Genomic DNA, 26066 nt, shown 5'->3' on the forward strand with positions numbered 1-26066 from the left:
CCCCCCTGGTCCCTCCATTGCTTTCAATAGCAAACCCTAAGGCAACTTTGCACACTGCACCCGGCTGCCCCTGTGCCGCTGAGGGTATGTTTTGTGTGCCGGTTTTTCCTCCCGCCCTCCCCCCAGTGCTCTACAAAACATCCCCAGTCTGCTCAAGGACGCAGGTACTTACCTACCAGCAGACCGGAACTGGAGCACCCCTGTTCTACATAGGTGCCTGTGTGTTTTGGGCCCTCCTTTGACCTCTGCACCTGATTGGCCCTGTGTTGTTGGTGCAGTGACTTTGGGGTTGCCTTGAACCCCCAACGGTGGGCTGCCTATGCCCAGGAGAATGAACTTGTAAGTGCTTTACTTACCTCAGAAACTTAAACATACTTACCTCCCCCAGGAACTGTTGATTTTTGCACTGTGTCCACTTTTAAAATAGCTTATTGCCATGTTTTTATGTACTGTGTGTACTATTGCTTTAATTCCAAGTTCCCAACTTACCTGTGTGGAGTACCTTGCATTTTATGTTTTTACTTCAAAACTCGAATCTTGCGGTTCTAAAGTAAATTAAGAAAATATATTTTTCAATATAAAATCTATTGGCCTGGAGTTAAGTCGGAGTGTGTGTCCCACATTAATTGCCTGTGTGTGTACAACTAATGCTAAACAGTACCCTCTGATAAGCCTACTGCTCGACCACAGTACCACAAAACAGAGCATTAGAATGATCTAATTTTGCCACTATCAACCTCTAAGGGGAAGTCTTGGACTCTGTGCACACTATCTCTCCCTTTGAGCTAGTATATACAGAGCCAACTTCCTACAAGATCACACTCTTTGAAACATCTAATTGTGTTAATCGTTTTAGTTGTATGAGATGTGAATGTGTGTCATTTATTTTATATACATGATTTTTGTAGCCCCAAAGTTCTGAATGAATAAAATGTGTCTGCTACAACAAAGAGCGTAATTGTTCCAGACGCAATAAAAGAACTGTGAAAATAACGTTTTAATAATGGATTTTTTTTTTTTAACATCTACACCAGATCCTTGTACGATTTGTTGAATTTAAAAAACTGGTGCTTAAACATTATTGATCCATGGTCCAGCACTCACCTGTTTATTGAATTTTGAGTGCTGATTTTATATTTGAAATTGACTTAAAAAGTGTTTTCACCTATTGAACATGGAGGTATTCCTCAGTATCAGTAACAGAGTTCATCCCATCATGGAGATGTGCAGCACCTCCTAATAAGCATTACGTTCCAGCAGCTAATACCTACACCATGTCCAATAGGCAGAAAAAAAGAGGACTTAGGTGTGGTGATGGCTGAGGATACAGTGGTGTTCACACATGCAAATAACCCCTTGAGTGTGACGACTCGACAAAATTTACCCAACAGCATTATTCGTGAGAAACATTTTTGGACTAGCCGTTTATCTAATTAGTTCCTGTTTTTAAGAGTCTCCAGGAGCAGATCAGGGACCTCAGAGAGATGTAAGGCACTGTATGAAGGGAGGAGAGAAGCACAGGGAGGCATTGCTGGAGGATTAATAGAAACACCTTGGCGAAAACTGTGGTGCGGCTGTGTTAGAGGTACTTGATGGCACCGTACAGGTATGAGCAGGAGTCACTGAGCTGGGAGAGCATACCACCAGTCCTCTGCAGTCCCCCAATTTCACATTCTAAGATTTAAAAAAAAACACAAAAAAAAAAACACGTGGAGCAGCAGTCATCTTTGATTTCCCACTCACTCAGTGGAGACACTAAAGTAAGGCAGTTCAGTGGCCCATACTGGATATGTGCAGGACTTTGACATAAAATAGTATGAGCAACCTTATCAACATACCTAATCCCAGTTAAAAAAAAATAAAAAACACAGAAAGACAAAGAATCAAATTTCTTTGCTCCCACACAGGGCAGTTAAACAGGGGTATGAAAAAGGAAAGTTAGGGTTCACCTCATTACTGTTCTTGAGGGACTATTCCCCCCCCCCCCCCCCCCAAAAAAAAAAAAAAAATTAGTAGCAGTGGAAATGCTCAGATATATTATCTTTTGTATATTTGTAAAGCGCGATATCACCTGCGAGCGTATCCTCGCACTGAGCAGGTGTGTGTGCCTAGCCATGCCAATGGTAGGTTGGTTAATTAAAAAGATAGGTATTCAGCTTCTTGCGGAATTTAAGAGAGGATGAGACTGATGTGGAGAGGGAGGTCATTCCACACTTTAGGAGCAATGTAAGAACGCTCATCCTGATCTGGTATATGTGTGTGTGAGATGTATGGAAGTAGGGGTCCTGTAGAGTGGAGGTGTCTGGGTGGTTGGTGGAAAGAGAAGAGACTGTTCAAGTAGATGGAGCCAGGTTGTATAGTTCCTTGAATGTGTTTAGGAAGAGTCTGGATTGAGCGCGTTTGTATATTTGGAGCAGATGTAGCTCCTTGAGAAGTGATTTGATGCAAGGTTGAGGATGGGACTGGCTGCCGAGTTCTAGATGGTTTCTAGTGAGTTGCTTGGCGATCCCAGCATAGGGGGTACTCAGTCCAACTTGCTGGTGTCTTTGGCGTGACTGATAGTTTTTATAGTTTTGCTTGGGAGGCATCTGATGATCCTACTCTGCATTTTCAGGTTGTGAAAACAGGATGCAGTCACAGTGTTGCCTTGTGCCGTCATTTACAGTTTGATTATTCCGAGATTCCTGGCATGGGTCAGAGTTCAACTGGCCACCAGTAGAAGCCCCACACAGTGAAGTATTCTTGCCTAAGACCACTACTTCTGTGTGTTCTGTATATTGATAATACTTTATTGATTAGAATGCAAAAGTTGACACTGCAGGAGACGGTGGCAAACACAGACAATTGTTACAAGACGTGATGTCTCAGCACAAAACTGTTTCACTGAACCCAACATATAATTCATGTTTGCCTAAGATGTAAGACTTTGGGGGGGGTGAAGAGATTGTTGAATTCCTCAGTGATCAACTTAGTATCCCAAAGGAAGCAGAAGGAAATTACCTAAAGAGCTTCTTGACGACATGGATGTCATTGTATTTGGGCATCCTCATGAAGGCTCTGGAAGAAGTAAAGTGCAGCAGGTGGTTCCAGCTGTAGACACACATCATCTGCACCAAGAGGGATGTGGGCCAAAGCATTCATACTGACCTTAGGGGGTGAGAATTTAAAGTGAACAATCTATAAAATCCATGAAGTGGTTGGAAAGGAAAACTAAAATTTAGGTGACAGCCTGATATGTTTCTTCCCTGACTCATCTCCTGCCACAGGCATGAGAAAGAAGAAGTTAGATATGATAAGGAGAAAATGAGCAGTAAAAGATGTCCCAGAAAAACGCTTTCTTATTTACATCACTGATCACAATGGATCTTAATATGTATATACTTTGATACCCTATTACCACAAGTTTTTGAAAACTTGAAGAGATGGTTAGCCCAGCCTACAATTAAGACTTCCCATAGCAGCAACTGTTGACTGAGATGAACATCCAGCCATACATCCCCAATGCTAAATGACCACCAATGACTATAGACACATGAAGACCACTAGCATCATCCCGACAGGCACCAGTGTCACAGGGTACTCCTGAAAGGGAGTAGTCTGCAGCTACCACTGCACGCCCACCATAAGCCTTGTGGCCACTATTTTCGAAAAACATTTGTGCAGCTGGTCTACTTTTCTCCATTTCACACACACTATCCCACTCATGAAATCTACCTTCTTTGGTTATTCCTAAATATTGAAACACCGAATCACTAACCTACCACCTTTCTTTTAGCTACCCACAGATTTAGAGTTCAGTGGGATGCAAGGTGCTGGATAATTAAAGTCCACTGAGGATTTGAGGGTGGTGGGCTGGAATCAAGGGAAAGTCAGCCCATATGACCCAAATACACGCAATAACTAGGTGGACTTGAGGACTTCACCAGGGAGAAGTGTGAAACCGCCCAGCAAGAACAACACAGTTTAACTGTTCAGTGTACTTGAACTGTAAATATTTCTGTGCCCATCCTGCTTACCTCTCCTTTGCTATCCTGGTTTGTAACAATTTGTTGCAAGTTTATAAAAAGAAAACATGTTTTTTGTGATCCTGCCTGCAGTGCCGGTGATTGTCAATTAAATGGGAAGGAGGACAGCAAGATGTTAGACTGTGGAAAATCTCTGGTGTGCTTTGTTCTTGATGTTAAGTTAAAACAAAACATGCAAATCTGTGTTTATCCAATGATTAAATAAGAAATTATTCAAGATTTCATTCTGAGGTTTTGTTAATATAAAAGATATTCAAATACTAACCAACTGATCAACCGCCTCATTTCCAACCAGTGCTTCTCCAACAAACAATATCAAATCAGGCATGTTTACAGCAATAAGTTTAGCCAGAGCAGTCATCAACGGTGTGTTGTCCTGCATGCGGCCAGCAGTATCCACCAAGACCACATCAAAATTCTGGTTGCGAGCTGCAAGGAGACAAATCAGGGATTCCGGTAAATAATATGCATACAAATGTAACATCCTTCAAGCTGGGATTCAAAGGCTGAGTCATAAGCCCAACAAGTGAATATGGACTTCCATATTTGAAGCTTATTTTTTTAAATTGTAAGCTGTTCAGGACGAGTTCCACATTAGTTTCTCAATATTCTAAATGCATGTCCTAATATTTAAATAGCTATCCCACCAGCTAACAGCCTGGATGTGTATTTTTTTATAATTAAGATCTATGTTTCATCTTGGTGTTATCTAGTCTTTGTTCTATTTAACCACATAAAGGAAGCACTGAATGGGAATCTGCTCCTCCTGCACTTTATTTTGGCATGGGACACAATATATGGAAAATGTCACTTACCCACTGTACATCTGTTTGTGGCATGTAGTGCTGCAGATTCACATGCTATGCATTATTCCGCCATCTAGGTCACAGGATCTAGCGAGGACTCCTCTCGGTCATACTGCGCATGGGCATCGACTCCGTTGTTAGGTTGTTTTCCCGCAAAAAAAAGTGTAGGAAGAAGTGATAGTGTAAGAATATAAATGCTGTATAGATATATGTAGCAAGTTGGCTCTGTATATGCTATTTCAAAGTAAGTGGACAGGATATGTAGATTTAGGGATCTGAGGTCTAGAATGGGACTGAGAATGACATCCTTTTTGGGAATGAGGAAGTATAGTGAGTATACTCCTGTTCCTTTTTGAGAATGTGGGACCAATACTATTGCTTGTTTTAGTAGTAGCAATTGTACTTCTTGCTGTAATAGAACATTGTGTTCTGGGGACAGCTTGTTGTAATGTGGAGGAATGTTTGGAGGGGTAGAAACCAATTTTAGGCACTAGCCATTGCGGATAATTGACAAAACCCAATGGTTCGTGGTGATGTTTTGCGAATGGGAGTGGAATTGCTTCAGTCTCCCCCCCCCCCCCCATAGCCCTCCGCCGGAGATGTGTGGGGTTGAGGAATGGCAAATAAGTCACTGGTTAGATGGGGTAGTGGCTTGTTTTGAAGTTTGGAACTTGCCTCTGTTTCCAAAGTATTGGCCTCTGTAAGACCCTTTAAATCTCCCTCTCCAGTATTGCTGCTGCTGTTGCCTTGCTTTGCCTGGGAGGTAGAGGTATCCGAGGATTGCGGTTTGAATCCTCCCCTAAACTGTTTCCTGCGAAAGGAGCCTCTATACGATGTGTATAATGCCACCATTGCTTTGGCAGTGTCTGAGTCTTTACTCAGTTTTTCTATGGCCACATAGACTTTAGGGCCAAACAAATGATTCTTATTAAAAGTCATGTTGAGAACCACCTGCTGGATTTCTGGTTTAAAACCAGAAGAACATACCCATGCATGTCTACGTATATTAATTGCAGGATTGACACTTCTAGCTGCTGTGTCTGCAGCATCAAGGGCAGACCGTATCTTATTGTTGCTTATGGCCTGACCCTCCTCTACAATTTTCTGTGCCCTTTTTTGGTGTTCCTTTGGGAGGTACTGTAGGAGTTCCTGCAGCTCGTACCAGTGGCCTCTATTTTATCTCGTTAGCAAGGCTTGGAAGTAGGCAATTCGCCACTGGTTGGGGGCCGGTGTGGCCATTCTCTTGCCAGCAGCATCAAATTTTCTACTCTCCTTATCAGGGGGAGGAGCATTCCCTGATGACTGGCTATTAGCCCTCTGTCGAGCTGCACTAACTACTACTGAGTCTGGAGGAACTTGGTGTGTAATATAATCAGGATCTGTAGGAGCAGGTTTATACTTTTTATCAATGCGTGGAGTTATTACTCTAGCGTTGACTGGCTCACTAAATATTTGATCTGCATGTTTAACCATGCCAGGTAGCATAGGAACGCACTGATATCGTGAGTGGGTGGAGGATAGAGTGTTAAACAGAAAATCCTCTTCTACGGGCTCAGTGTGCATAAGCACCCCATGGTATGCTGCTGCCCTGGAAACAACCTGTGTGTATGCAGTAGTGTTCTCTGGTGGAGATGGCTTGGAAGGGTATAAATCAGGGTCATTGTCCGGAATAGGATCTGGGTCGTATAGAGCCCAAGGATCCACTGTATCACCATGTGAATGCTGCAAATTAGTTGGTAAATGTGGTGGGCTAGTGGGTGGAGGCGGAAAAGAAAGTTGTGGTGAATAAAAGGGAGAAATATGGGCAGTGTCTAATTGTTCCTGAAAGGCCAGCTTCCTTTTGGTTTGCAGAGGAGGTGCAGTAACTATTCTGCCAGTCTCTATGTGGATGTGAATCCTCGATTGTCTTTCATCCATAACCTCAAGGATAGGCTGAATCTCAGTGTCCTCATCAGAAGGTCTATAAGATTGTTCATGCATTTTGAGCTCTATTTAAGACGGCTCGAAAATCCTTGCTCTTCTGAATAAGAAGATTTTTTCGGTTCCGAAGATGGAAGCTTTTTCGGTCCCGAAAATGGAGTCGGTTGTTTCGGCTCAGAAGAAGGGCATCGAGGAGTGAGGACACTTGCTCGAGTCCAAAGCAAAACTCTTCATGGATTTACGCGACTCCGATACCGACGGAGTGGCCTTTTTCGGCGCCGCACCCGAAGGTCGGTCGAAGATAGTCTTTTTTCGGGTCAAACCATGGCTCTCTGGCAGTGGTGTACCCAAGGCCTATGATGGATTTTAGGCATGAGGGCGTAGGGGCAGACGTACTCAAGTGCTGTCCAGCAGTGATAGGCCTTATCTTCTTCGAATTCTTGTCCGGAGACGGTGTCTCTGATGAAGACCGCTGTCTGCACCTGTTCTTCCTCCATGATGTCGATATGTGCCGTACTCTGACAAAATTTCCAATCTTCTGCCTCTCTGATCACACAGGGTCTTCTTGGATTGAAACGATCGACAGGCCTCACAATCTTCTTTGTGATCAGGAGAAAGACACAGATTACAATCAAGGTGTTGGTCTGTGTAGGGAAATTTTGAGTGGCAGAGAGGACAAAATCGAAATGAAGCCTGATCCGTCAGGCTTCAACGCGGTAGGCCCAAACAGGTCAGAGTGGGGCGCACGCGCCCAGAAAGGTGAAATCTAATTTCCGACAGTACTATCGGTTCGAGGTTAGGTGGAAAAACGATTGAAACAATACCACAGATTAAGGGAGTTTTATAAAGTTTCCGATTCGAAAACTCAGAGCGAGAGGAAAGACGTCGGATCCCGACAGCAGAAAGAAAACAATCTAACAATGAAGTCGATGCCCATGTGCAGTATGACTCAGAGGAGTCACTCGATACCCGTGACTCCGAAAAGACTTCTTCTAAGAAAAACTTATAACACTCCGAGCCCAACACTAGATGGCGGAATAATGCGTAGCATGTGTTTCTGCAGCTACACATGCCATCAAACAAATATATATATATATATATATATATATAATGTCACTTACCCAGTGTACATCTGTTTGTGGCATGTTACGCTGCAGATTCACATGCTATGCACAGGTCTTGCCATCTAGTGTTGGGCTCGGAGTGTTACAAGTTGTTTTTCTTCGGTGTCTGATCTGTTTGTTTTGTGTCAACAGGTCCAGTCTGTTTGGGAGTTTGTGTGGTACTACTGACAGGTCTAGCAATGTGGTGTACCATGGTTGACGTGCCCACGTTGGTGCTATAAGTATGAGTTTGAGTTTGTTTTGACGCAGTTTATTGACCAGAAATGGAATGAGCGGGAGAGGTGGAAAAGCGTAAACCAATATCCCTGACCAGTTGATCCATAGAGCATTGCCCTGCGATTGAGGGTGTGGGTACCTGGACACAAAGTTTCGGCATTTTGCGTTGTGGTTGGTGGCGAACAGGTCTATGTCTGGTGTCCCCCACTGACAAAAGTATTTGAGAAGTACTTGGGGGTGAATTTCCCACTCGTGGGTTTGCTGGTGATCTCGACTGAGGTCGTCTGCTAATTGATTGTGAATTCCTGGAATGTATTGAGCTACCAGGTGTATGTTGTTGTGAATTGCCCAATGCCAAATCTTTTTCGCTAGAAGGCAAAGTTGCGATGAGTGGGTTCCTCCCTGTTTGTTTAGGTAGTACATTGTTGTCATATTGTCTGTTCTGACAAGAATGTGTTTGTGAGCAAGAAGAGGTTGAAAGGCTCTTAGTGCTAGGGATACTGCTAGCAGTTCTAAGTGATTTATGTGAAATTGTTTTTGTTTGTTGTCCAATTGTCCCTGAATATTGTGATTGTTGAGGTGTGCCCCCCATCCAATCATTGATGCATCTGTTGTAAGAATGGAGTGAGGCACAGGGTCTTGAAATGGCCTTTGTTTCAATTTGTGGGATTCCACCACTGAAGCGAAATGTGTGTTTGGCAGTCTATCAACACTAGATCTTGGAGATGACCATGTGCCTGCGACCATTGTTTTGCGAGACACTGCTGTAAGGGTCGCATGTGTAATCTTGCGTATGGGACAATGGCGATGCATGATGCCATCATACCCAACAGTTTAATGACAAATCGGACAGTGTAGTGTTGGTCTGGCTGAATTTTTGGCAATATGGTGTGGAACAATTGCACTCTTTGTGGACTTGCAAGTGCTTTTTGGGTGTTTATTGTGGCCCCTAAATACTGCTGAATTTGTGCCGGTTGTAGATGTGACTTCTGGTAATTTATTGAGAACCCTAGTGCGTGTAGGGTGTTTATTACATAATGTGTGTGATGTTGGCACTGTTTTTGTGTGCTGGCTTTTATTAACTAATCGTCGAGATAAGGGAAGACATGTATATGTTGTCTCCTTATGTATGCTGCGACTACGGCAAGGCATTTTGTAAATACTCTGGGAGCTGTTATCCCGAAAGGTAACACTTTGAACTGGTAGTGTTTTCCCTGTATTACAAATCTGAGATATTTTCTGTGGGCTGGATGGATGGGTATGTAAAAGTACGCATCTTTTAGATCCAGTGTTGCCATAAATTCTTCCTGTTGTAGCAGAGGGACTACATCTTGTAGTGTTACCATGTGAAAGTGTTCTGATCGAATGTAGAGGTTGAGAGCTCTGAGATCTAATATTGGTCTTAAAGTTTTGTCCTTTTGGGAATATGGAAGTACAGGGAGTAAACCCCTGTTCCTTCTGGATGATGCGGCACAAGTTCTATAGCTTGCTTTAGTAATAGTGCCTGTACTTCTGTCTGCAACATTGGAATGTGTTGAGATGGAAGTTTGTGCGCTTTTGGGGGAATGTCTGGAGGAATTTGTGTGAACTCTATGCAGTAACCATGTTGGAATTAAATTTAAAATTAAAATTTTAAATTAAAATAAAGTGCCCAGTTGTCTGTTGTGATGTTTAACCATTGGTCGTGGAACTTTTGTAGTCTTCCTCCCACAGGAGAAGTGTGATGAGGGAAGGTGGTGGTCAAGTCACTGTTTGTTATTAGTGGGTTGTTTTGAGGATTGGTATTTTTCTCTAGATTTGGGGAATTGTCCTCTGTAGGATCCTCAAAATCCCCCTCTGATATTGTGTCTGGTAAGAGGGCTTGGCTTGTGAGGTAGATGGTTCGGAAGGTTGTGGCCTGAAGCCTCCCCTATATTGAGGCTTTCGAAATGAGCATCTGTATTGGGATGAATAAAGCGCTCCCATCGCTTTGGCAGTGTCAGCGTCTTTTTTCATTTTGTCTATGGCTGTGTTAACCTGTGTGCCGAATAATTGTTGCTGATTAAAAGGCATGTTGAGGACGGCCTGTTGGATTTCAGGTTTAAATTCGAATGACCTGAGCCATGCATGTCGCCTAATGGTGACAGCCGTATTTATAGTTCTTGCGGCTGTATCTGCGGAATCTAGCGCCGATCTTATTTGATTGTTTGTAATTGTCTGTCCCTCATCAACCTGCTGGGCTCTCTTCAGTTGCTCCTTGGGGAGATACTGAATAATGTCCTTCATCTCATCGCAGCAAGCCCCGTCGTACCTAGATAGTAGGGCCTGCGAATTAGCTATGCGCCAATGATTGGCTGCCTGTGACACCACCGTTTTCCCTGCAGCATCAAATTTCTTGCTTTCTTTATCTGGAGGGGGTGCATATCCAGAGGACTGAGAGTTTGCCCTTTTCCTTGCTGCGCTGACCACTATGGAGTCTGGGGTCAGCTGTTGTGTGACAAAAATGAGGTCTGAGGGTGGTGGCTTGTATTTTTTCTCTACCCTTGGGGTTATAGCCCTTCCTTTAACCGGTTCTTGGAATATTTGTGGCGCATGTTTAAGCATACCGGGGAGCTTGGGTAGGCTTTGGTATGTGGCATGAGTTGAGGACAATGGGTTGAACAAGAAGTCGTCCTCCAGAGGTTCTGTGTGCATGGTGACGTTGTGAAATGCCGCTGCCCTAGCTAGAACCTGTGTATATGAGGGTCTATCCTCAGGTGGCGGTAGCTTAGATGGGTAGCACTCTGGGCTATTGTCAGACTGGGTCATCACAGAGATCCCATGGATCCGTGTCATGTTGTGACTGCATAGTGTGTGATGGAGACTGTGCAGTGGGTGTAGCGGGGGAGACAGTTAAGGAGAATGAGGAGGAGACTGTTGAGGAGAAAACTGGGGAGGTGGAGATTTCTCTCATTTTTTAGCACCTTTGCCGTTGGCTGATCAGTGTCCAAACGTCCATGGAAGGCCAGTGTAGGAGGCTGGACTGGCTTGTAGTGAGTACCAAGGGGTACTTGCACCTTGCACCAGGCCCAGTTATCCCTTATTAGTGTATAGGGTGTCTAGCAGCTTAGGCTGATAGATAATGGTAGCTTAGCAAAGCAGCTCAGGCTGAACTAGGAGACGTGTGAAGCTACTACAGTACCACTTAGTGTCATATGCACAATATCATAAGAAAACACAATACACAGTTATACTAAAAATAAAGGTACTTTATTTTTATGACAATATGCCAAAGTATCTTAGAGTGTACCCTCAGTGAGAGGATAGGAAATATACACAAGATATATATACACAATAGCAAAAATATGCAGTATAGTCTTAGAAAACAGTGCAAACAATGTATAGTTACAATAGGATGCAATGGGGAAACATAGGGATAGGGGCAACACAAACCATATACTCCAGAAGTGGAATGCGAACCACGAATGGACCCCAAACCTATGTGACCTTGTAGAGGGTCGCTGGGACTATTAGAAAATAGTGAGAGTTAGAAAAATAACCCTCCCCAAGACCCTGAAAAGTGAGTGCAAAGTGCACCAAAGTTCCCCTAAGGACAAAATAGTCGTGTTAGAGGGAGAATGCAAGGAAAACACAAATCAGCAATGCAACAACGATGGATTCCTGTCTGAAGGTACCTGTGGAGCAAGGGGACCAAGTCCAAAAGTCACAAGCAGCTCGGAGGTGGGCAGATGCCCAAGAAATGCCAGCGGTTGGTGCAAAGAAGCTCTTACTAGGCTGAAGAACTGTGAATACTGCAGGAACGACAAGGGCTAGAGACTTCCCCTTTGGAGGATGGATCCCCCACGCCTTGGAGAGTCGTGCAGAAGTGTTTTCCCGCCGGATGGACGCCAACAAGCCTTGCTACACGCAAATCGTGCGTTTGGCGTTTTTGGACGCTGCTGGGGCCCAGGAGGGACCAGGAGGTCGCAAATTGGACCTGCAGAGAGAGGGGACGTCGAGCAAGACAAGGAGCCCTCACTGAAGCAGGTAGCACCCGGAGAAGTGCCAAAAACAGGCACTACGAGGATGCTTGAAACGGTGCTCGCTGAAGTTGCACAAAGGAGTCCCACGTCGCCGGAGACCAACTTAGAAAGTCGTGCAATGCAGGTTAGAGTGCCGTGGACCCAGGCTTGGCTGTGCACACAGGATTTCCGCCGGAAGTGCACAGGGGCCGGAGAAGCTTGCAAAGTCGCGGTTCCCAGCAATGCAGCCCAGCGAGGTGAGGCAAGGACTTACCTCCACCAAACTCGGGCTGAAGAGTCACTGGACTGTGGGAGTCACTTGGACGGTGTCGCTGGATTCGAGGGACCTCGCTCGTCGTGCTGAGAGGAGACCCAAGGGACCGGAGATGCAGCTTTTTGGTGCCTGCGGTTGCAGGGGGAAGATTCCGTCGACCCACGGGAGATTTCTTCGGAGCTTCTGGTGCAGAGAGGAGGCAGACTACCCCCACAGCATGCACAAGCAGGAAAACAGTCGAGAAGGCGGCAGGATCAGCGTTACAGAGTTGCAGTAGTCGTCTTTGCTACTATGTTGCAGGTTTGCAGGCTTCCAGCGCGGTCAGCGGTCGATTCCTTATCAGAAGGTGAAGAGGGAGATGCAGAGGAACTCGGCTGAGCTCATGCATTCGTTATCTAAAGTTTCCCCAGAGACAGAGACCCTAAATAGCCAGAAAAGAGGGTTTGGCTACCTAGGAGAGAGGAAAGGCTACTAACACCTGAAGGAGCCTATCACAAGGAGTCTCTGACGTCACCTGGTGGCACTGGCCACTCAGAGCAGTCCAGTGTGCCAGCAGCACCTCTGTTTCCAAGATGGCAGAGGTCTGGAGCACACTGGAGGAGCTCTGGACACCTCCCAGGGGAGGTGCAGGTCAGGGGAGTGGTCACTCCCCTTTCCTTTGTCCAGTTTCGCGCCAGAGCAGGGGCTAAGGGGTCCCTGAACCGGTGTAGACTGGCTTATGCAGAATTGGGCACCTCTGTGCCCAACAAAGCATTTCCAGAGGCTGGGGGAGGCTACTCCTCCCCTGCCTTCACACCATTTCCCAAAGGGAGAGGGTGTCACACCCTCTCTCAGAGGAAGTTCTTTGTTCTGCCATCCTGGGCCAGGCCTGGCTGGACCCCAGGAGGGCAGCTGCCTGTCTGAGGGGTTGGCAGCAGCAGCAGCTGCAGTGAAACCCCAGGAAGGGCAGTTTGGCAGTACCAGGGTCTGTGCTACAGACCACTGGGATCATGGAATTGTACCAACAATGCCAGGATGGCATAGAGGGGGCAATTCCATGATCATAGACATGTTACATGGCCATATTCAGAGTTACCATGGTGAAGCTACATATAGGTAGTGACCTATATGTAGTGCACGCGTGTAATGGTGTCCCCGCACTCACGAAGTTCAGGGAATTGGCTCTGAACAATGTGGGGGCACCTTGGCTAGTGCCAGGGTGCCCTCACACTAAGTAACTTTGCACCCAACCTTTACCAGGTAAAGGTTAGACATATAGGTGACTTATAAGTTACTTAAGTGCAGTGTAAAATGGCTGTGAAATAACGTGGACGTTATTTCACTCAGGCTGCAGTGGCAGGCCTGTGTAAGAATTGTCAGAGCTCCCTATGGGTGGCAAAAGAAATGATGCAGCCGATAGGGGTCTCCTGGAACCCCAATACCCTGGGTACCTCAGTACCATATACTAGGGAATTATAAGGGTGTTCCAGTAAGCCAATGTAAATTGGTAAAAATGGTCACTAGCCTGTCAGTGACAATTTGAAAGTAATGAGAGAGCATAACCACTGAGGTTCTGGTTAGCAGAGCCTCAGTGAGACAGTTAGGCACCACACAGGGAACATATACATGCACACCTATGAGCACTGGGGCCCTGTGTGACAGGGTCCCAGTGACACATACATATAGGCCACAAACCTATGAGCACTGGGGTCCTGACTAGCAGGATCCCAGTGACACATAACAACCATACTGAAAACATGGTGTTTTCACTATGAGCACTGAGGCCTGGCTATCAGGATCCCAGTGAGACAGTGAAAACAGTGACAAACACCCTGACATACACTCACAAACAGGCCAAAAGTGGGGGTAACAAGGCTAGAAAGAGGCTACCTTCTCACAGCCAGTTTCCTTTTTGTTCCCAGAGGAGGTGCTGTGAGGATCTTGCCAGTGTCCTTGTGGATTTGTATCTTGGTCTGTTTTTCATCGAAATCCTCCATTTGTTGCTATTCCTCATCAAATCTATGGCTTTTTTTAAAATTGTTTTGAAAGTCCATGCTCCTCTGTGTAGGTATGTTTTTTCTGCTCCGAAGCGGTTTCTTTCGGCACCGATGGGCCTGGACTAGTTGTTGGCCTCGGTTCCGAAAGTCACTTTCGGGGTTTCGACTCGATGGGTTGGTGTCGTATGATTTCAGAGCCTGTGCTTCGGCTCGAGTCCAAAAGCTTTGTGATTGGCGTGGCCTTTTTCGGTGCCGAAGATGGTACTTGGTCACCAGTAGCTTTTTTACAGTTGGAGCCATGGCCTTCCGGCAGTGGCGGCCTCGAGACCTTGTATTTGGGCTTGGTTTGGGTCGGGGCGAGCGTACTCACGCGCTGGCCTGCTGTTATTGGTCAGTCAATGTCAAACTCTTGTTCGGAATCGGATCCCCGAACAGAGACGGCGGTGTGGATCATCTCTTCTGCTTAGTGTTCGGTGCTTCTGGACGCCATCTCTAACCTTCGCGCTCCTCCGTCTCTTAGTCTTTTTCAAGCGGAAGGATTTACAGGCTTCGCAGGTATCCTCTCGATGATTCGGAGGTAAACACAGGTTGCAAACCAGATGTTGATCTGTGTAGGGATACTTGGCGTGGCACCGAGGGCAGAATCTAAACGGGGTCCAGTCCATAAGGCTACGACGATACTTTAGGACCAAGTTGGGCGCGGGTGCCCCGAAGGGCAATCAAAGATCTGTATCCGCTGGTACCGAGGTGTCGATGCTGGATGAGATGCGATCGAAAACAATACTGACGAATTTAGAGGGTTTGTAAGATTTTTCCGACTTGAACAACCGGAGTGAAGAGGAACACATCCGAACCAGATGGCGGAAAGAAAAAATCTAAGATGGAGTCGATGCCCATGCGTAATGGAGGCGAAAAGGAGGAGTCACTCAGACCCCGTGACTCGAAAAGACTTCTTCGAAGAAAAACAACTTGTAACACTCCGAGCCCAACACTAGATGGCAGGACCTGTGCATAGCATGTGTATCTGCAGCTACACATGCCATCAAATAAATATATATATATATATATATATATATATATATATATATATATATGGAAAATGTCACTTACCCAGTGTACATCTGTTCGTGGCATTAGTCGCTGCAGATTCACATGCTGTGCACATCCCGCCATCTGGTGTTGGGCTCGGAGTGTTACAAGTTGTTTTTGTTCGAAGAAGTCTTTTTTCGAGTCACGAGACCGAGGGACTCCTCCCATTTCGACTCCATTGCGCATGGGCGGCGACTCCATCTTAGATTGTTTTCCCCGCAGAGGGTGAGGTAGGAGTTGTGTATGCTAGTAATAGTGCCCATGCAATGGAGTGAATATGTATGTACATAATTAAGTTTCAAGTAATATATTTACAAATTTACAAATGTTCAAGATCAACTTCTAAACGGCTACAGGCTCCCGGGGAGGCGGGTGGGCGCATGTGAATCTGCAGCGACTACTGGGTAAGTGACATTTTCTGTTCGATGGCATGTGTAGCTGCAGATACACATGCTGTGCATAGACTAGTAAGCAGTTATCTCCCCAAAAGCGGTGGTTCAGCCTGTAGGAGTTGAAGTTGTTTGAAATAATGTTCGTAGTACAGCTTGACCTACTGTGGCTTGTTGTGCCGTCAACACATCTACACAGTAGTGTTTGGTAAATGTATGAGGCGTAGACCATGTTGCTGCCTTACATATTTCGTTCATTGGAATATTTCCTAGAAAGGCCATGGTAGCACCTTTTTTTCTGGTTGAGTGTGCCTTTGGTGTAATAGGCAGCTCTCTCTTTGCTTTAAGATAGCAGGTTTGAATACACTTAACTATCCATCTAGCAATGCCTTGTTTAGAAATTGGATTCCCTGTATGAGGTTTTTGGAAAGCAATAAAGAGTTGTTTTGTTTTTCGAATTAGTTTTGTTCTGTCAATGTAGTACATTAGTGCTCTTTTGATGTCTAATGTATGCAGTGCTCTTTCAGCTACAGAATCTGGCTGTGGGAAGAACACTGGTAATTCTACCGTTTGATTCAAGTGGAACGGTGAGATCACTTTTGGTAAAAAATTTGGATTTGTCCGTAGAACTACTTTATGCTTGTGTATTTGAATAAATTGTTCTTGTATGGTAAATGCTTGAATTTCACTCACTCTTCTTAGAGATGTGATGGCAATCAAAAATGCAACTTTCCATGTTAAGTATTGCATTTCACAAGAGTGCATGGGCTCAAAAGGTGGACCCATGAGTCGTGTTAAGACAATATTAAGGTTCCATGAAGGAACTGGTGGTGTTCGTGGTGGTATAATTCTCTTTAGGCCTTCCATAAATGCTTTTATGACTGGTATCCTAAATAATGAAGTTGAGTGCGTAATTTGCAGGTAGGCTGAAATTGCGGTCAGATGCATCTTTATTGAAGAGAAAGCTAGCTTTGACTTTTGCAATTGTAGTAAGTATCCTACTATATCTTTGGCAGATGCGTGTAAGGGTTGAATTTGATTATTATGGCAGTAATAAACACATCTTTTCCACTTATTTGCATAGCAGTGTCTAGTGGTAGGTTTCCTAGCTTGTCTTATGACCTCCATACATTCTTGTGTGAGGTCTAAGTGTCCGAATTCTAGGATTTAAGGAGCCAAATTGCTAGATTCAGCGATGATGGATTTGGATTTCTGATCTGTTGTTTGTGTTGTGTTAACAGATCTGGTCTGTTTGGTAGTTTGACATGAGGTACTACTGAGAGGTCTAGTAGTGTTGTGTACCAAGGTTGTCTTGCCCATGTCGGTGCTATTAGTATGAGTTTGTTTTGACTCAATTTGTTTACTAGATATGGAAGGAGTGGGAGAGGGGGAAAAGCGTAAGCAAATATCCCTGACCAGCTCATCCATAACGCATTGCCCTGAGACTGATGTTGTGGGTACCTGGATGTGAAGTTTTGGCATTTTGAGTTTTCCTTTGTTGCAAATAGATCTATTTGTGGTGTTCCCCACATTTGGAAGTAAGTGTTTAGTATTTGGGGGTGAATCTCCCATTCGTGGATCTGTTGGTGATCCCGAGAGAGATTGTCTTCTAACTGGTTCTGAATTCCTGGAATAAATTGTGCTATTAGGCGAATGTGGTTGTGAATCGCCCAATGCCATATCTTTTGAGCTAAGAGACACAATTGTGTTGAGTGTGTCCCTCCTTGTTTGTTCATATAATACATTGTTGTCATGTTGTCTGTTTTTACAAGAATGTGTTTGTGGCTTATTATGGGTTGAAATGCTTTGAGCGCTAGAAATACCGCTAACAGTTCTAAGTGATTTATGTGAAACTGTTTTTGCTGTATGTCCCATTGTCCTTGGATGCGGTGTTGATTGAGGTGTGCTCCCCACCCTATCATGGAAGCATCTGCTGTTATTACGTATTGTGGCACTGGGTCTTGGAAAGGCCGCCCTTGGTTTAAATTTATACTGTTCCACCATTGAAGCGAGATGTATGTTTGGCGGTCTATCAACACCAGATCTAGAAGATGACCCTGTGCTTGTGACCATTGTGATGCTAGGCACTGTTGTAAGGGCCGCATGTGCAACCTTGCGTTTGGGACAATGGCTATGCATGAAGACATCATGCCTAGTAGTTTCATCACCAGTTTGACTTGTATCTTGATTTGGATACATGGTCTGTATTACATTGTGAAATGTGTGAACTCTTTGTGGACTTGGAGTGGCAATCCCTTTTGCTGTGTTGATTGTTGCTCCTAAGTATTGCTGTGTTTGACACGGCAGAAGGTGTGACTTTGTGTAGTTGATTGAGAAACCTAGTTTGTGGAGGATTTCTATTACATATTTTGTGTGTTGTGAACACAGTCTTAGCGTGCTGGTTTTCATTAACCACTCGTCTAGGTACGGGAACACATGTATTTGCTGCCTTCTGATATGTGCAGCTACTACTGCTAGGCATTTTGTAAAAACTCTTGGTGCAGTTGTTATTCCGAATGGCAACACTTTGAATTGGTAATGTATCCCTTGGAATACAAACCTTAGGTACTTTCTGTGTGAAGGATGTATTGGTATATAGAAATATGCATCCTTTAGGTCTAGTGTTGTCATGTAGTCTTGTTGTTTGAGCAGTGGGATTAAGTCTTGTAATGTAACCATGTGAAAGTGATCTGATTTGATGTAGGTATTTAATGTTCTGAGATCTAGTATAGGTCTCAGGCTCTTGTCTTTTTTGGGTATCAGAAAGTACAGGGAGTAAACTCCTGTGTTTATTTGTTGTTTTGGTACTAACTCTATTGCTTCTTTTTGTAGCAATGCCTGAACTTCTAGTCCTAGAAGATCTACATGTTGTTTTGACATATTGTGTGTTTTCGGTGGGATGTTTGGAGGGAATTTGATAAATTCTATGCAATAACCATGCCGGATAATTGCTAAGACCCAAGTGTCTGTTGTTATTTCCTCCCAATGTTTGTAAAACTTGGTTAGTCTCCCCCCCACAGGTGTTATGTGTTGGGGATTTGTGACCTTGAAGTCACTGCTTGTTTGGAGGAGTTTTGGGACTTTGGAACTTTCCTCTATTCCTTGGAAATTGTCCCCCTCTATATTGTCCCTGAAAACCTCCCCGCTGATACTGGCTCTGGTAAGTGGGCTTTGTTTGTGAGGTTGTGGCTTCTGTGGTTTGCCCTCGAAACCCCCCTCGAAATTGTGTCTTTCGAAATGTGCCTCTGCTCTGTGGGGAGTAGAGTGCGCCCATGGCTTTGGCCGTGTCAGTGTCTTTCTTAAGTTTTTCGATCGCAGTGTCCACCTCCGGCCCAAACAACTGCTGTCCGTTGAATGGCATATTCAGCACAGCTTGCTGTATCTCTGGTTTAAATCCTGATGTACGCAGCCATGCATGTCTCCTTATTGTTACTGCTGTGTTGACAGTTCTAGCAGCTGTGTCTGCAGCATCCATTGCTGACCGTATCTGATTATTGGAGATACCCTGTCCTTCTACTACTTGCTGCGTTCTTTTTTGGAACTCCTTGGGTAAATGTTCAATAAGGTGTTGCATCTCATCCCAATGTGCCCTATCATATCTGGCTAGCAAAGCTTGCGAATTTGCAATACGCCACTGGTTTGCTGCCTGTGCCGCCAACCTTTTGCCTGCAGCATCGAATTTTCGACTTTCTTTATCTGGAGGTGGTGCATCTCCTGAAGTATGAGAGTTGGCTCTTTTGCGCGCTGCTCCCACTACAACAGAGTCTGGTGTTAGCTGTTGTGTAATGTACACTGGGTCTGTTGGTGGCGGTTTATATTTTTTATCTACTCTTGGAGTAATGGCTCTCCCTTTAACAGGCTCCTCAAACACTTGTTTGGAGTGTTTTAGCATTCCGGGTAGCATAGGAAGACTCTGATATTGGCTGTGTGTGGACGACAGTGTATTAAAAAGAAAGTCGTCTTCAATGGGCTCTGAATGAAGGCTGACATTATGAAATGCAGCTGCTCTTGACACCACCTGTGCGTAGCCTGTACTATCCTCTGGTGGCGATGGTTTAGCTGGATAGCATTCTGGACTATTATCTGACACTGGTGCGTCATAAAGGTCCCATGCGTCAGGGTCATCTTGACTCATTCCTGTATGAGTTGGGGATTGCATCATTGGTGGAGTGGCTACCGGTGATGGTTGCGGAGAGTGATGTGGGGATGGTGGCGGTGTTACTTGTTTAGCCACCTTTGCGTGTGGCTGTTTGTCCTTGTCTTGGAAGGCAAGCTTGCGTTTCATTTTGACTGGAGGAAGAGTGCTGATCTTCCCTGTATCTTTTTGAATAAAGAGCCGTCTTTGTGTGTGATCTGGCTGTATTGCCTGTAATTCCTGTCCAAATCTATGTGTCTTCATTTGTGTGGACAGTCCTTGTTCCTCAGTGTAGGAACTTGTTTTCGGTTCCGAGGCCGGATATTTCGGTACCGAAACCTTTTCGGCTGCTTTTTTCGGCTCCGACAAAACCTTTTTTACTTTCGGCGTCGTGCTCTCTCGGTGCCGACCCGTTCCGGTGCCGCTGTCTCGGTGCCGAATCTTCTCTGAGCCACTATCTCGGGCCCGAGATTGCTGTGTGCCGGTACCTCGACCGGAGTCGGATGACTTCGACACCAGCTCGCCCTTTTTCGGTGCCGATGAACGGTCACCTACTTTTCGGGTTAAGCCATGGCCTGTTGGCGGTGGCGTCCCCTGGGCTTTAGCGCTTTTCTCGTGAGTTCTTGGTTTCGACGTCTTACTCACGGTTTTCGGCGTTTCCTCGTGATCGATCTCCTCAGAGTCCGACTCCTGGGTGGAGAATGTTTCTTCCTCCTCCTCGAAACGCTCTTGTCCTGTCGGCGCCGATGCCATTTGCAGTCTTCTTGCTCTTCGGTCCCTGAGTGTCTTCCTGGACCGAAACGCTCGACAGGCCTCACAAGTATCCTCCTTGTGTTCTGGTGACAAACACAAGTTACAGACCAGATGTTGATCTGTATATGGATACTTGTTATGGCATTTTGGACAGAAGCGGAATGGGGTCCGTTCCATCAGCCTTGAAGAGACACGTGGCTGGGCCGACCAGGCCCCGACGGGGATGGAAGAAAACCCCGAAGGGCCACCGGAGCTCTTCTTAATTCGGTGTCGATCTGTTGTAACTAACCCGATACCGAACGCAAACAATACCGACGATTTTTCCGAGATTCTAACTAACTTTCCGACCCAAAACACGGAGCGAAAAGGAACACGTCCAAACCCGATGGCGGAAAAAAAACAATCTAAGATGGAGTCGACGCCCATGCGCAATGGAGTCGAAATGGGAGGAGTCCCTCGGTCTCGTGACTCGAAAAAAGACTTCTTCGAACAAAAACAACTTGTAACACTCCGAGCCCAACACCAGATGGCGGGATGTGCACAGCATGTGTATCTGCAGCTACACATGCCATCCAACATATATATATATATATATATATATATATATATATATATATACATATATATATATACACACACACATATATATATATATATATATATATATATATATATATCCATCCATTAATACATGGCAAGCAATGATTGCGCAGGAGTTGGAAGCAATTGTAAATAAAATTAAACATATACATTCACTAAAGGCTCACCTTAATGGAATAGATGACGCAGGACTGCCTGTCCTACGACTGAATCTGTTCTTTGAGTCGACTCCAAACAGTAATGCTGCGTGAAAAAATGTGTCGTCTTCCACGCAGCAGCTTGATATATCTTGTCCAAGGCAATGCCCTGAAACAGAGCAACGGATGTTAAAATTGCTCTTGTAGAGTGGCCTTAGGCCTGCTGATTAGTGGTTTACCGCCTTTGCATGGCAAAACTGAATGGTGGATGCAATCCATCGAGCTATCGCTGTTTTAGTAACTCCTGTACCCTGACAACATTGTCCATAGGAAATTAGTAGCTGGTCTGTCTTACGGAGTTGTTTAGTACACTGAAGGGAGAATTTCAAGCATTGTTTAATATCCAGTGTGTGGAGCGTCCTTTTGGCCCCAGTTGATGGATACGGGAATAAAGTTCTCAATACCACTAGTTCATTTAGGTGAAAAGATGAAGGCACCTTAGGGATGTATCTTGGATTTGTTCTGAGAAGAACAAAGTCGTCTGAGAACGTGGGATAGGGTTCCTTGGTGGTAAAGGCCTGTATATCACTAACTCTCCAAGTGGACATAAGTGCAAGGAGGGTTGCCACTTACCATGTGAGATACTTCAGATCCGCTCTGTGTATGGGCTCGAACTGAGCTTTCATTAATTGTAAAAGGACAATGTTTAGGGGCCATTGAGGGTGAGGTGTCGTACAGGAGGAAAAGTGCAACACAGACCCTTCATAAATTGTTTTATAAGCCTGGATGAATCAAGGGAGGGTGCACTTACAGAGTGTCTGATGATATAGCCGCCAGATGAACCTTAATTGAGGCATGTCCGAGCCCAGTTTTAGAAAGAGCAAGGAAGTATAATCTATTATTTGCTCTGGCAAAACCTTTAACGGATGCATATTGTTTTGCTGGCATCAGATACAAAATCTCGTCCACGTGAGCCTGTAAGTCTTGTTTGTACTGTCAGCTTGCACTCTGGACAAAATTACCTTGCATTACCCATCAATGTGTTATGCCCTGGAACTCATAGAATTCAGGAGCCATGCGTGCAATTGGAGAGAGGCTGGATCTCAATGAAATATCTGACCTTGACTCTTCGCTAGAAGGTTGTGCTTGCTGTGAAGTTGTAAGGTATTGGCCACCAACAGGAGAAAGAGCTCAGTGTACGAATACTGTATGGGCCACTTGGGTGCTTTGAGTATAAGCTTGCAACCTTCCGATTTAATCTTCTTGAGAAGTCTGGGGATCAATGGGAAGGGGGTGGGGGGGGGGGGGGAGCGTATGCAAAGATCCTGGACCATTGCATCGAAAGAGCATTCCTCCACAACCCTGGGAGTAGGTATCGAGTGGCGTAAAGTTGGCATTTAGTTCTCTCATTGGTAGCAAACAGATATAAGGTTGGCCTTCCCCAGCATTGAAAGATCTTGTCCATTCATGGCAGTTGTCATCTGTCCTGCTGAGAGAGTACGCCAGGGCGTTGTTGATACCTGAAAGGTGTTCCAAATCTTGTTAAGAGTGAGCCATTCCCAGAGATTGTGCTTCCCTGCTTGTCGACTTAGTACATGCTTCTTGTGTTGTTTGTACGGACCAACACGGAGGATCCTGAAATCCACGGGAGGAACGCTTTGAAAGTAAGAAATATCGCCTTTAACTCAAACAGATTTATGTGCATTTTCTTCTGCAAGCTTGACCATTTTCCCTGAATGCACATGGCTTGCACATGACCTCCCCAGACTTCCAATGAAGCATCTGTTGTGGGTAATGAAATCTGTCATTGGAGTTAGGAAGGTCAATCCCTGAGAGATATGGCTGGTTTGGGACCACCACCGCAGGGTCTCCACCATCCTTGGTGTAATATTGATTAAATCAAAGGATCATTGATATTGGGTCCATTGCAGTTGCTAGGTGGACCAAGGTGACTGATGAGGAAATCCTTCCTAGGAGCGACTTGAACGTTCACACTAAAACAGACTTTCATTTTGAGACCATGGTAGCCATCTTGGCAAGCCTCTGTTGCTGTGCCACTGAAATATAAGCCTTGTCAAGTTCCGCACCCAAAAAGACTATTTTGCGTGTCGGAAGACTAAATGATTTCAGGACGTTTACTGTTAGACCTCGGTTGTGAAATAATGCTAGGCAGGCATTGGTGGCTTTGGACACCAGCTGTGAAGTTGGAGCCTTTATCAGCCAGTCGCACAAATACGGAAAGACTTGAAACCCCTTGTTGCGAAGGAAAGGTGCTATCGGCGGGAGACACTTTGTGAAGATTCTTGGCGCTGACTTTAATCCAAACGGGAGAACCTTGAATTGGTAATGAGCACCGGCCACAGTGAAAAGGAGGTATTTGCAATGTTTTGCATGTACAGGGATATGGAAATAGGCATCCTGGAGCTCCAACAATGTCATGTAATCTCTGTTGTTGAGAAGGTGCAGGATATCCGACAGTGTGATCATATGAAAGGATTGTTTCCTTAGAAACTTGTTCAATTGTCTGATGACTAGGATCGGTCTCCATTCCCCCGACTTTTTTCTTATGAGGGGAAAAAAACTGGAATAAAACCGGAGTCCATTCTGGTGTACAGGGACCTCTTCTAGCGCACCTTTGGAGAGAATTAGGAATGCTTCTTGCTGTAGTAAGTGAAGAAGTGGATGTGATTTCCCAGGAGGGTGGTGTGGTGGTTTCAGTACAAATTCCAGCATATGACCGTGAGCCACTATATCCAGCATCCATTTGTCCGATGTTATGTTTTCCCAATTCTGTTGATACTTGGAGATTGTAGGAAGTTGGCTCTGTATGTGCTATTTCAAAGTAAGGAATAGCATGCACAGAGTCCAAGGGTTCCCCTTAGAGGTAAAATAGTGGTAAAAATAGATAATACTAATGCTCTATTTTGTGGTAGTGTGGTCGAGCAGTAGGCTTATCCAAGGAGTAGTGTTAAGCATTTGTTGTACATACACATAGACAATAAATGAGGTACACACACTCAGAGACAAATCCAGCCAATAGGTTTTTGTATAGAAAAATATCTTTTCTTAGTTTATTTTAAGAACCACAGGTTCAAATTCTACATGTAATATCTCATTCGAAAGGTATTGCAGGTAAGTACTTTAGGAACTTCAAATCATCAAAATTGCATGTATACTTTTCAAGTTATTCACAAATAGCTGTTTTAAAAGTGGACACTTAGTGCAATTTTCACAGTTCCTAGGGGAGGTAAGTATTTGTTAAGTTAACCAGGTAAGTAAGACACTTACAGGGCTTAGTTCTTGGTCCAAGGTAGCCCACCGTTGGGGGTTCAGAGCGACCCCAAAGTTACCACACCAGCAGCTCAGGGCCGGTCAGGTGCAGAGTTCAAAGTGGTGCCCAAAACACATAGGCTAGAATGGAGAGAAGGGGGTGCCCCGGTTCCGGTCTGCTTGCAGGTAAGTACCCGCGTCTTCGGAGGGCAGACCAGGGGGGTTTTGTAGGGCACCGGGGGGGACACAAGCCCACACAGAAATTTCACCCTCAGCAGCGCGGGGGCGGCCGGGTGCCGTGTAGAAACAAGCGTCGGGTTTGTAATGGAAGTCAATGGGAGATCTAGGGATCTCTTCAGCGCTGCAGGCAGGCAAGGGGGGGGTTCCTCGGGGAAACCTCCACTTGGTCGAGGGAGAGGGACTCCTGGGGGTCACTCCTCCAGTGAAAGTCCGGTCCTTCAGGTCCTGGGGGCTGCGGGTGCAGGGTCTCTCCCAGGCGTCGGGACTTAGGATTCAAAGAGTCGCGGTCAGGGGAAGCCTCGGGATTCCCTCTGCAGGCGGCGCTGTGGGGGCTCAGGGGGGACAGGTTTTTGTACTCACAGTCTTAGAGTAGTCCTGGGGTCCCTCCTGAAGTGTTGGATCGCCACCAGCCGAGTCGGGGTCGCCGGGTGCAGTGTTGCAAGTCTCACGCTTCTTGCGGGGAGCTTGCAGGGTTCTTTACAGCTGCTGGAAACAAAGTTGCAGCTTTTCTTGGAGCAGGTCCGCTGTCCTCGGGAGTTTCTTGTCTTTTCGAAGCAGGGGCAGTCCTCAGAGGATGTCGAGGTCGCTGGTCCCTTTGGAAGGCGTCGCTGGAGCAGGATCTTTGGAAGGCAGGAGACAGGCCGGTGAGTTTCTGGAGCCAAGGCAGTTGTCGTCTTCGGGTCTTCCTCTGCAGGGGTTTTCAGCTAGGCAGTCCTTCTTCTTGTAGTTTGCAGGAATCTAATTTTCTAGGGTTCAGGGTAGCCCTTAAATACTAAATTTAAGGGCGTGTTTAGGTCTGGGGGGTTAGTAGCCAATGGCTACTAGCCCTGAGGGTGGGTACACCCTCTTTGTGCCTCCTCCCAAGGGGAGGGGGTCACAATCCTAACCCTATTGGGGGAATCCTCCATCTGCAAGATGGAGGATTTCTAAAAGTTAGAGTCACCTCAGCTCAGGACACCTTAGGGGCTGTCCTGACTGGCCAGTGACTCCTCCTTGTTATTCTCATTATTTTCTCCGGCCTTGCCGCCAAAAGTGGGGCCTGGCCGGAGGGGGCGGGCAACTCCACTAGCTGGAGTGTCCTGCTGGGTTGGCACAAAGGAGGTGAGCCTTTGAGGCTCACCGCTAGGTGTGA

At 45.5% G+C, this 26066-nt stretch overlaps 1 protein-coding gene across 1 annotated transcript in view; it reads right to left on the reverse strand.

Annotated features, from left to right (window-relative positions):
* The window catches only part of SRPRA (SRP receptor subunit alpha), a 704571-nt gene that overhangs the window by 227448 nt on the left and 451057 nt on the right, over positions 1 to 26066 (reverse strand). Inside the window, exon 12 of the mRNA XM_069224516.1 lies at positions 4291 to 4454. Coding sequence (XP_069080617.1) covers positions 4291 to 4454 — 164 coding nt within the window. The remainder of the gene's footprint in view (positions 1 to 4290; positions 4455 to 26066) is intronic.

This window comes from Pleurodeles waltl, chromosome 3_1, assembly GCF_031143425.1.
Source record: "Pleurodeles waltl isolate 20211129_DDA chromosome 3_1, aPleWal1.hap1.20221129, whole genome shotgun sequence".
In the NCBI taxonomy this organism is placed as follows: Eukaryota; Metazoa; Chordata; class Amphibia; order Caudata; family Salamandridae; genus Pleurodeles; species Pleurodeles waltl.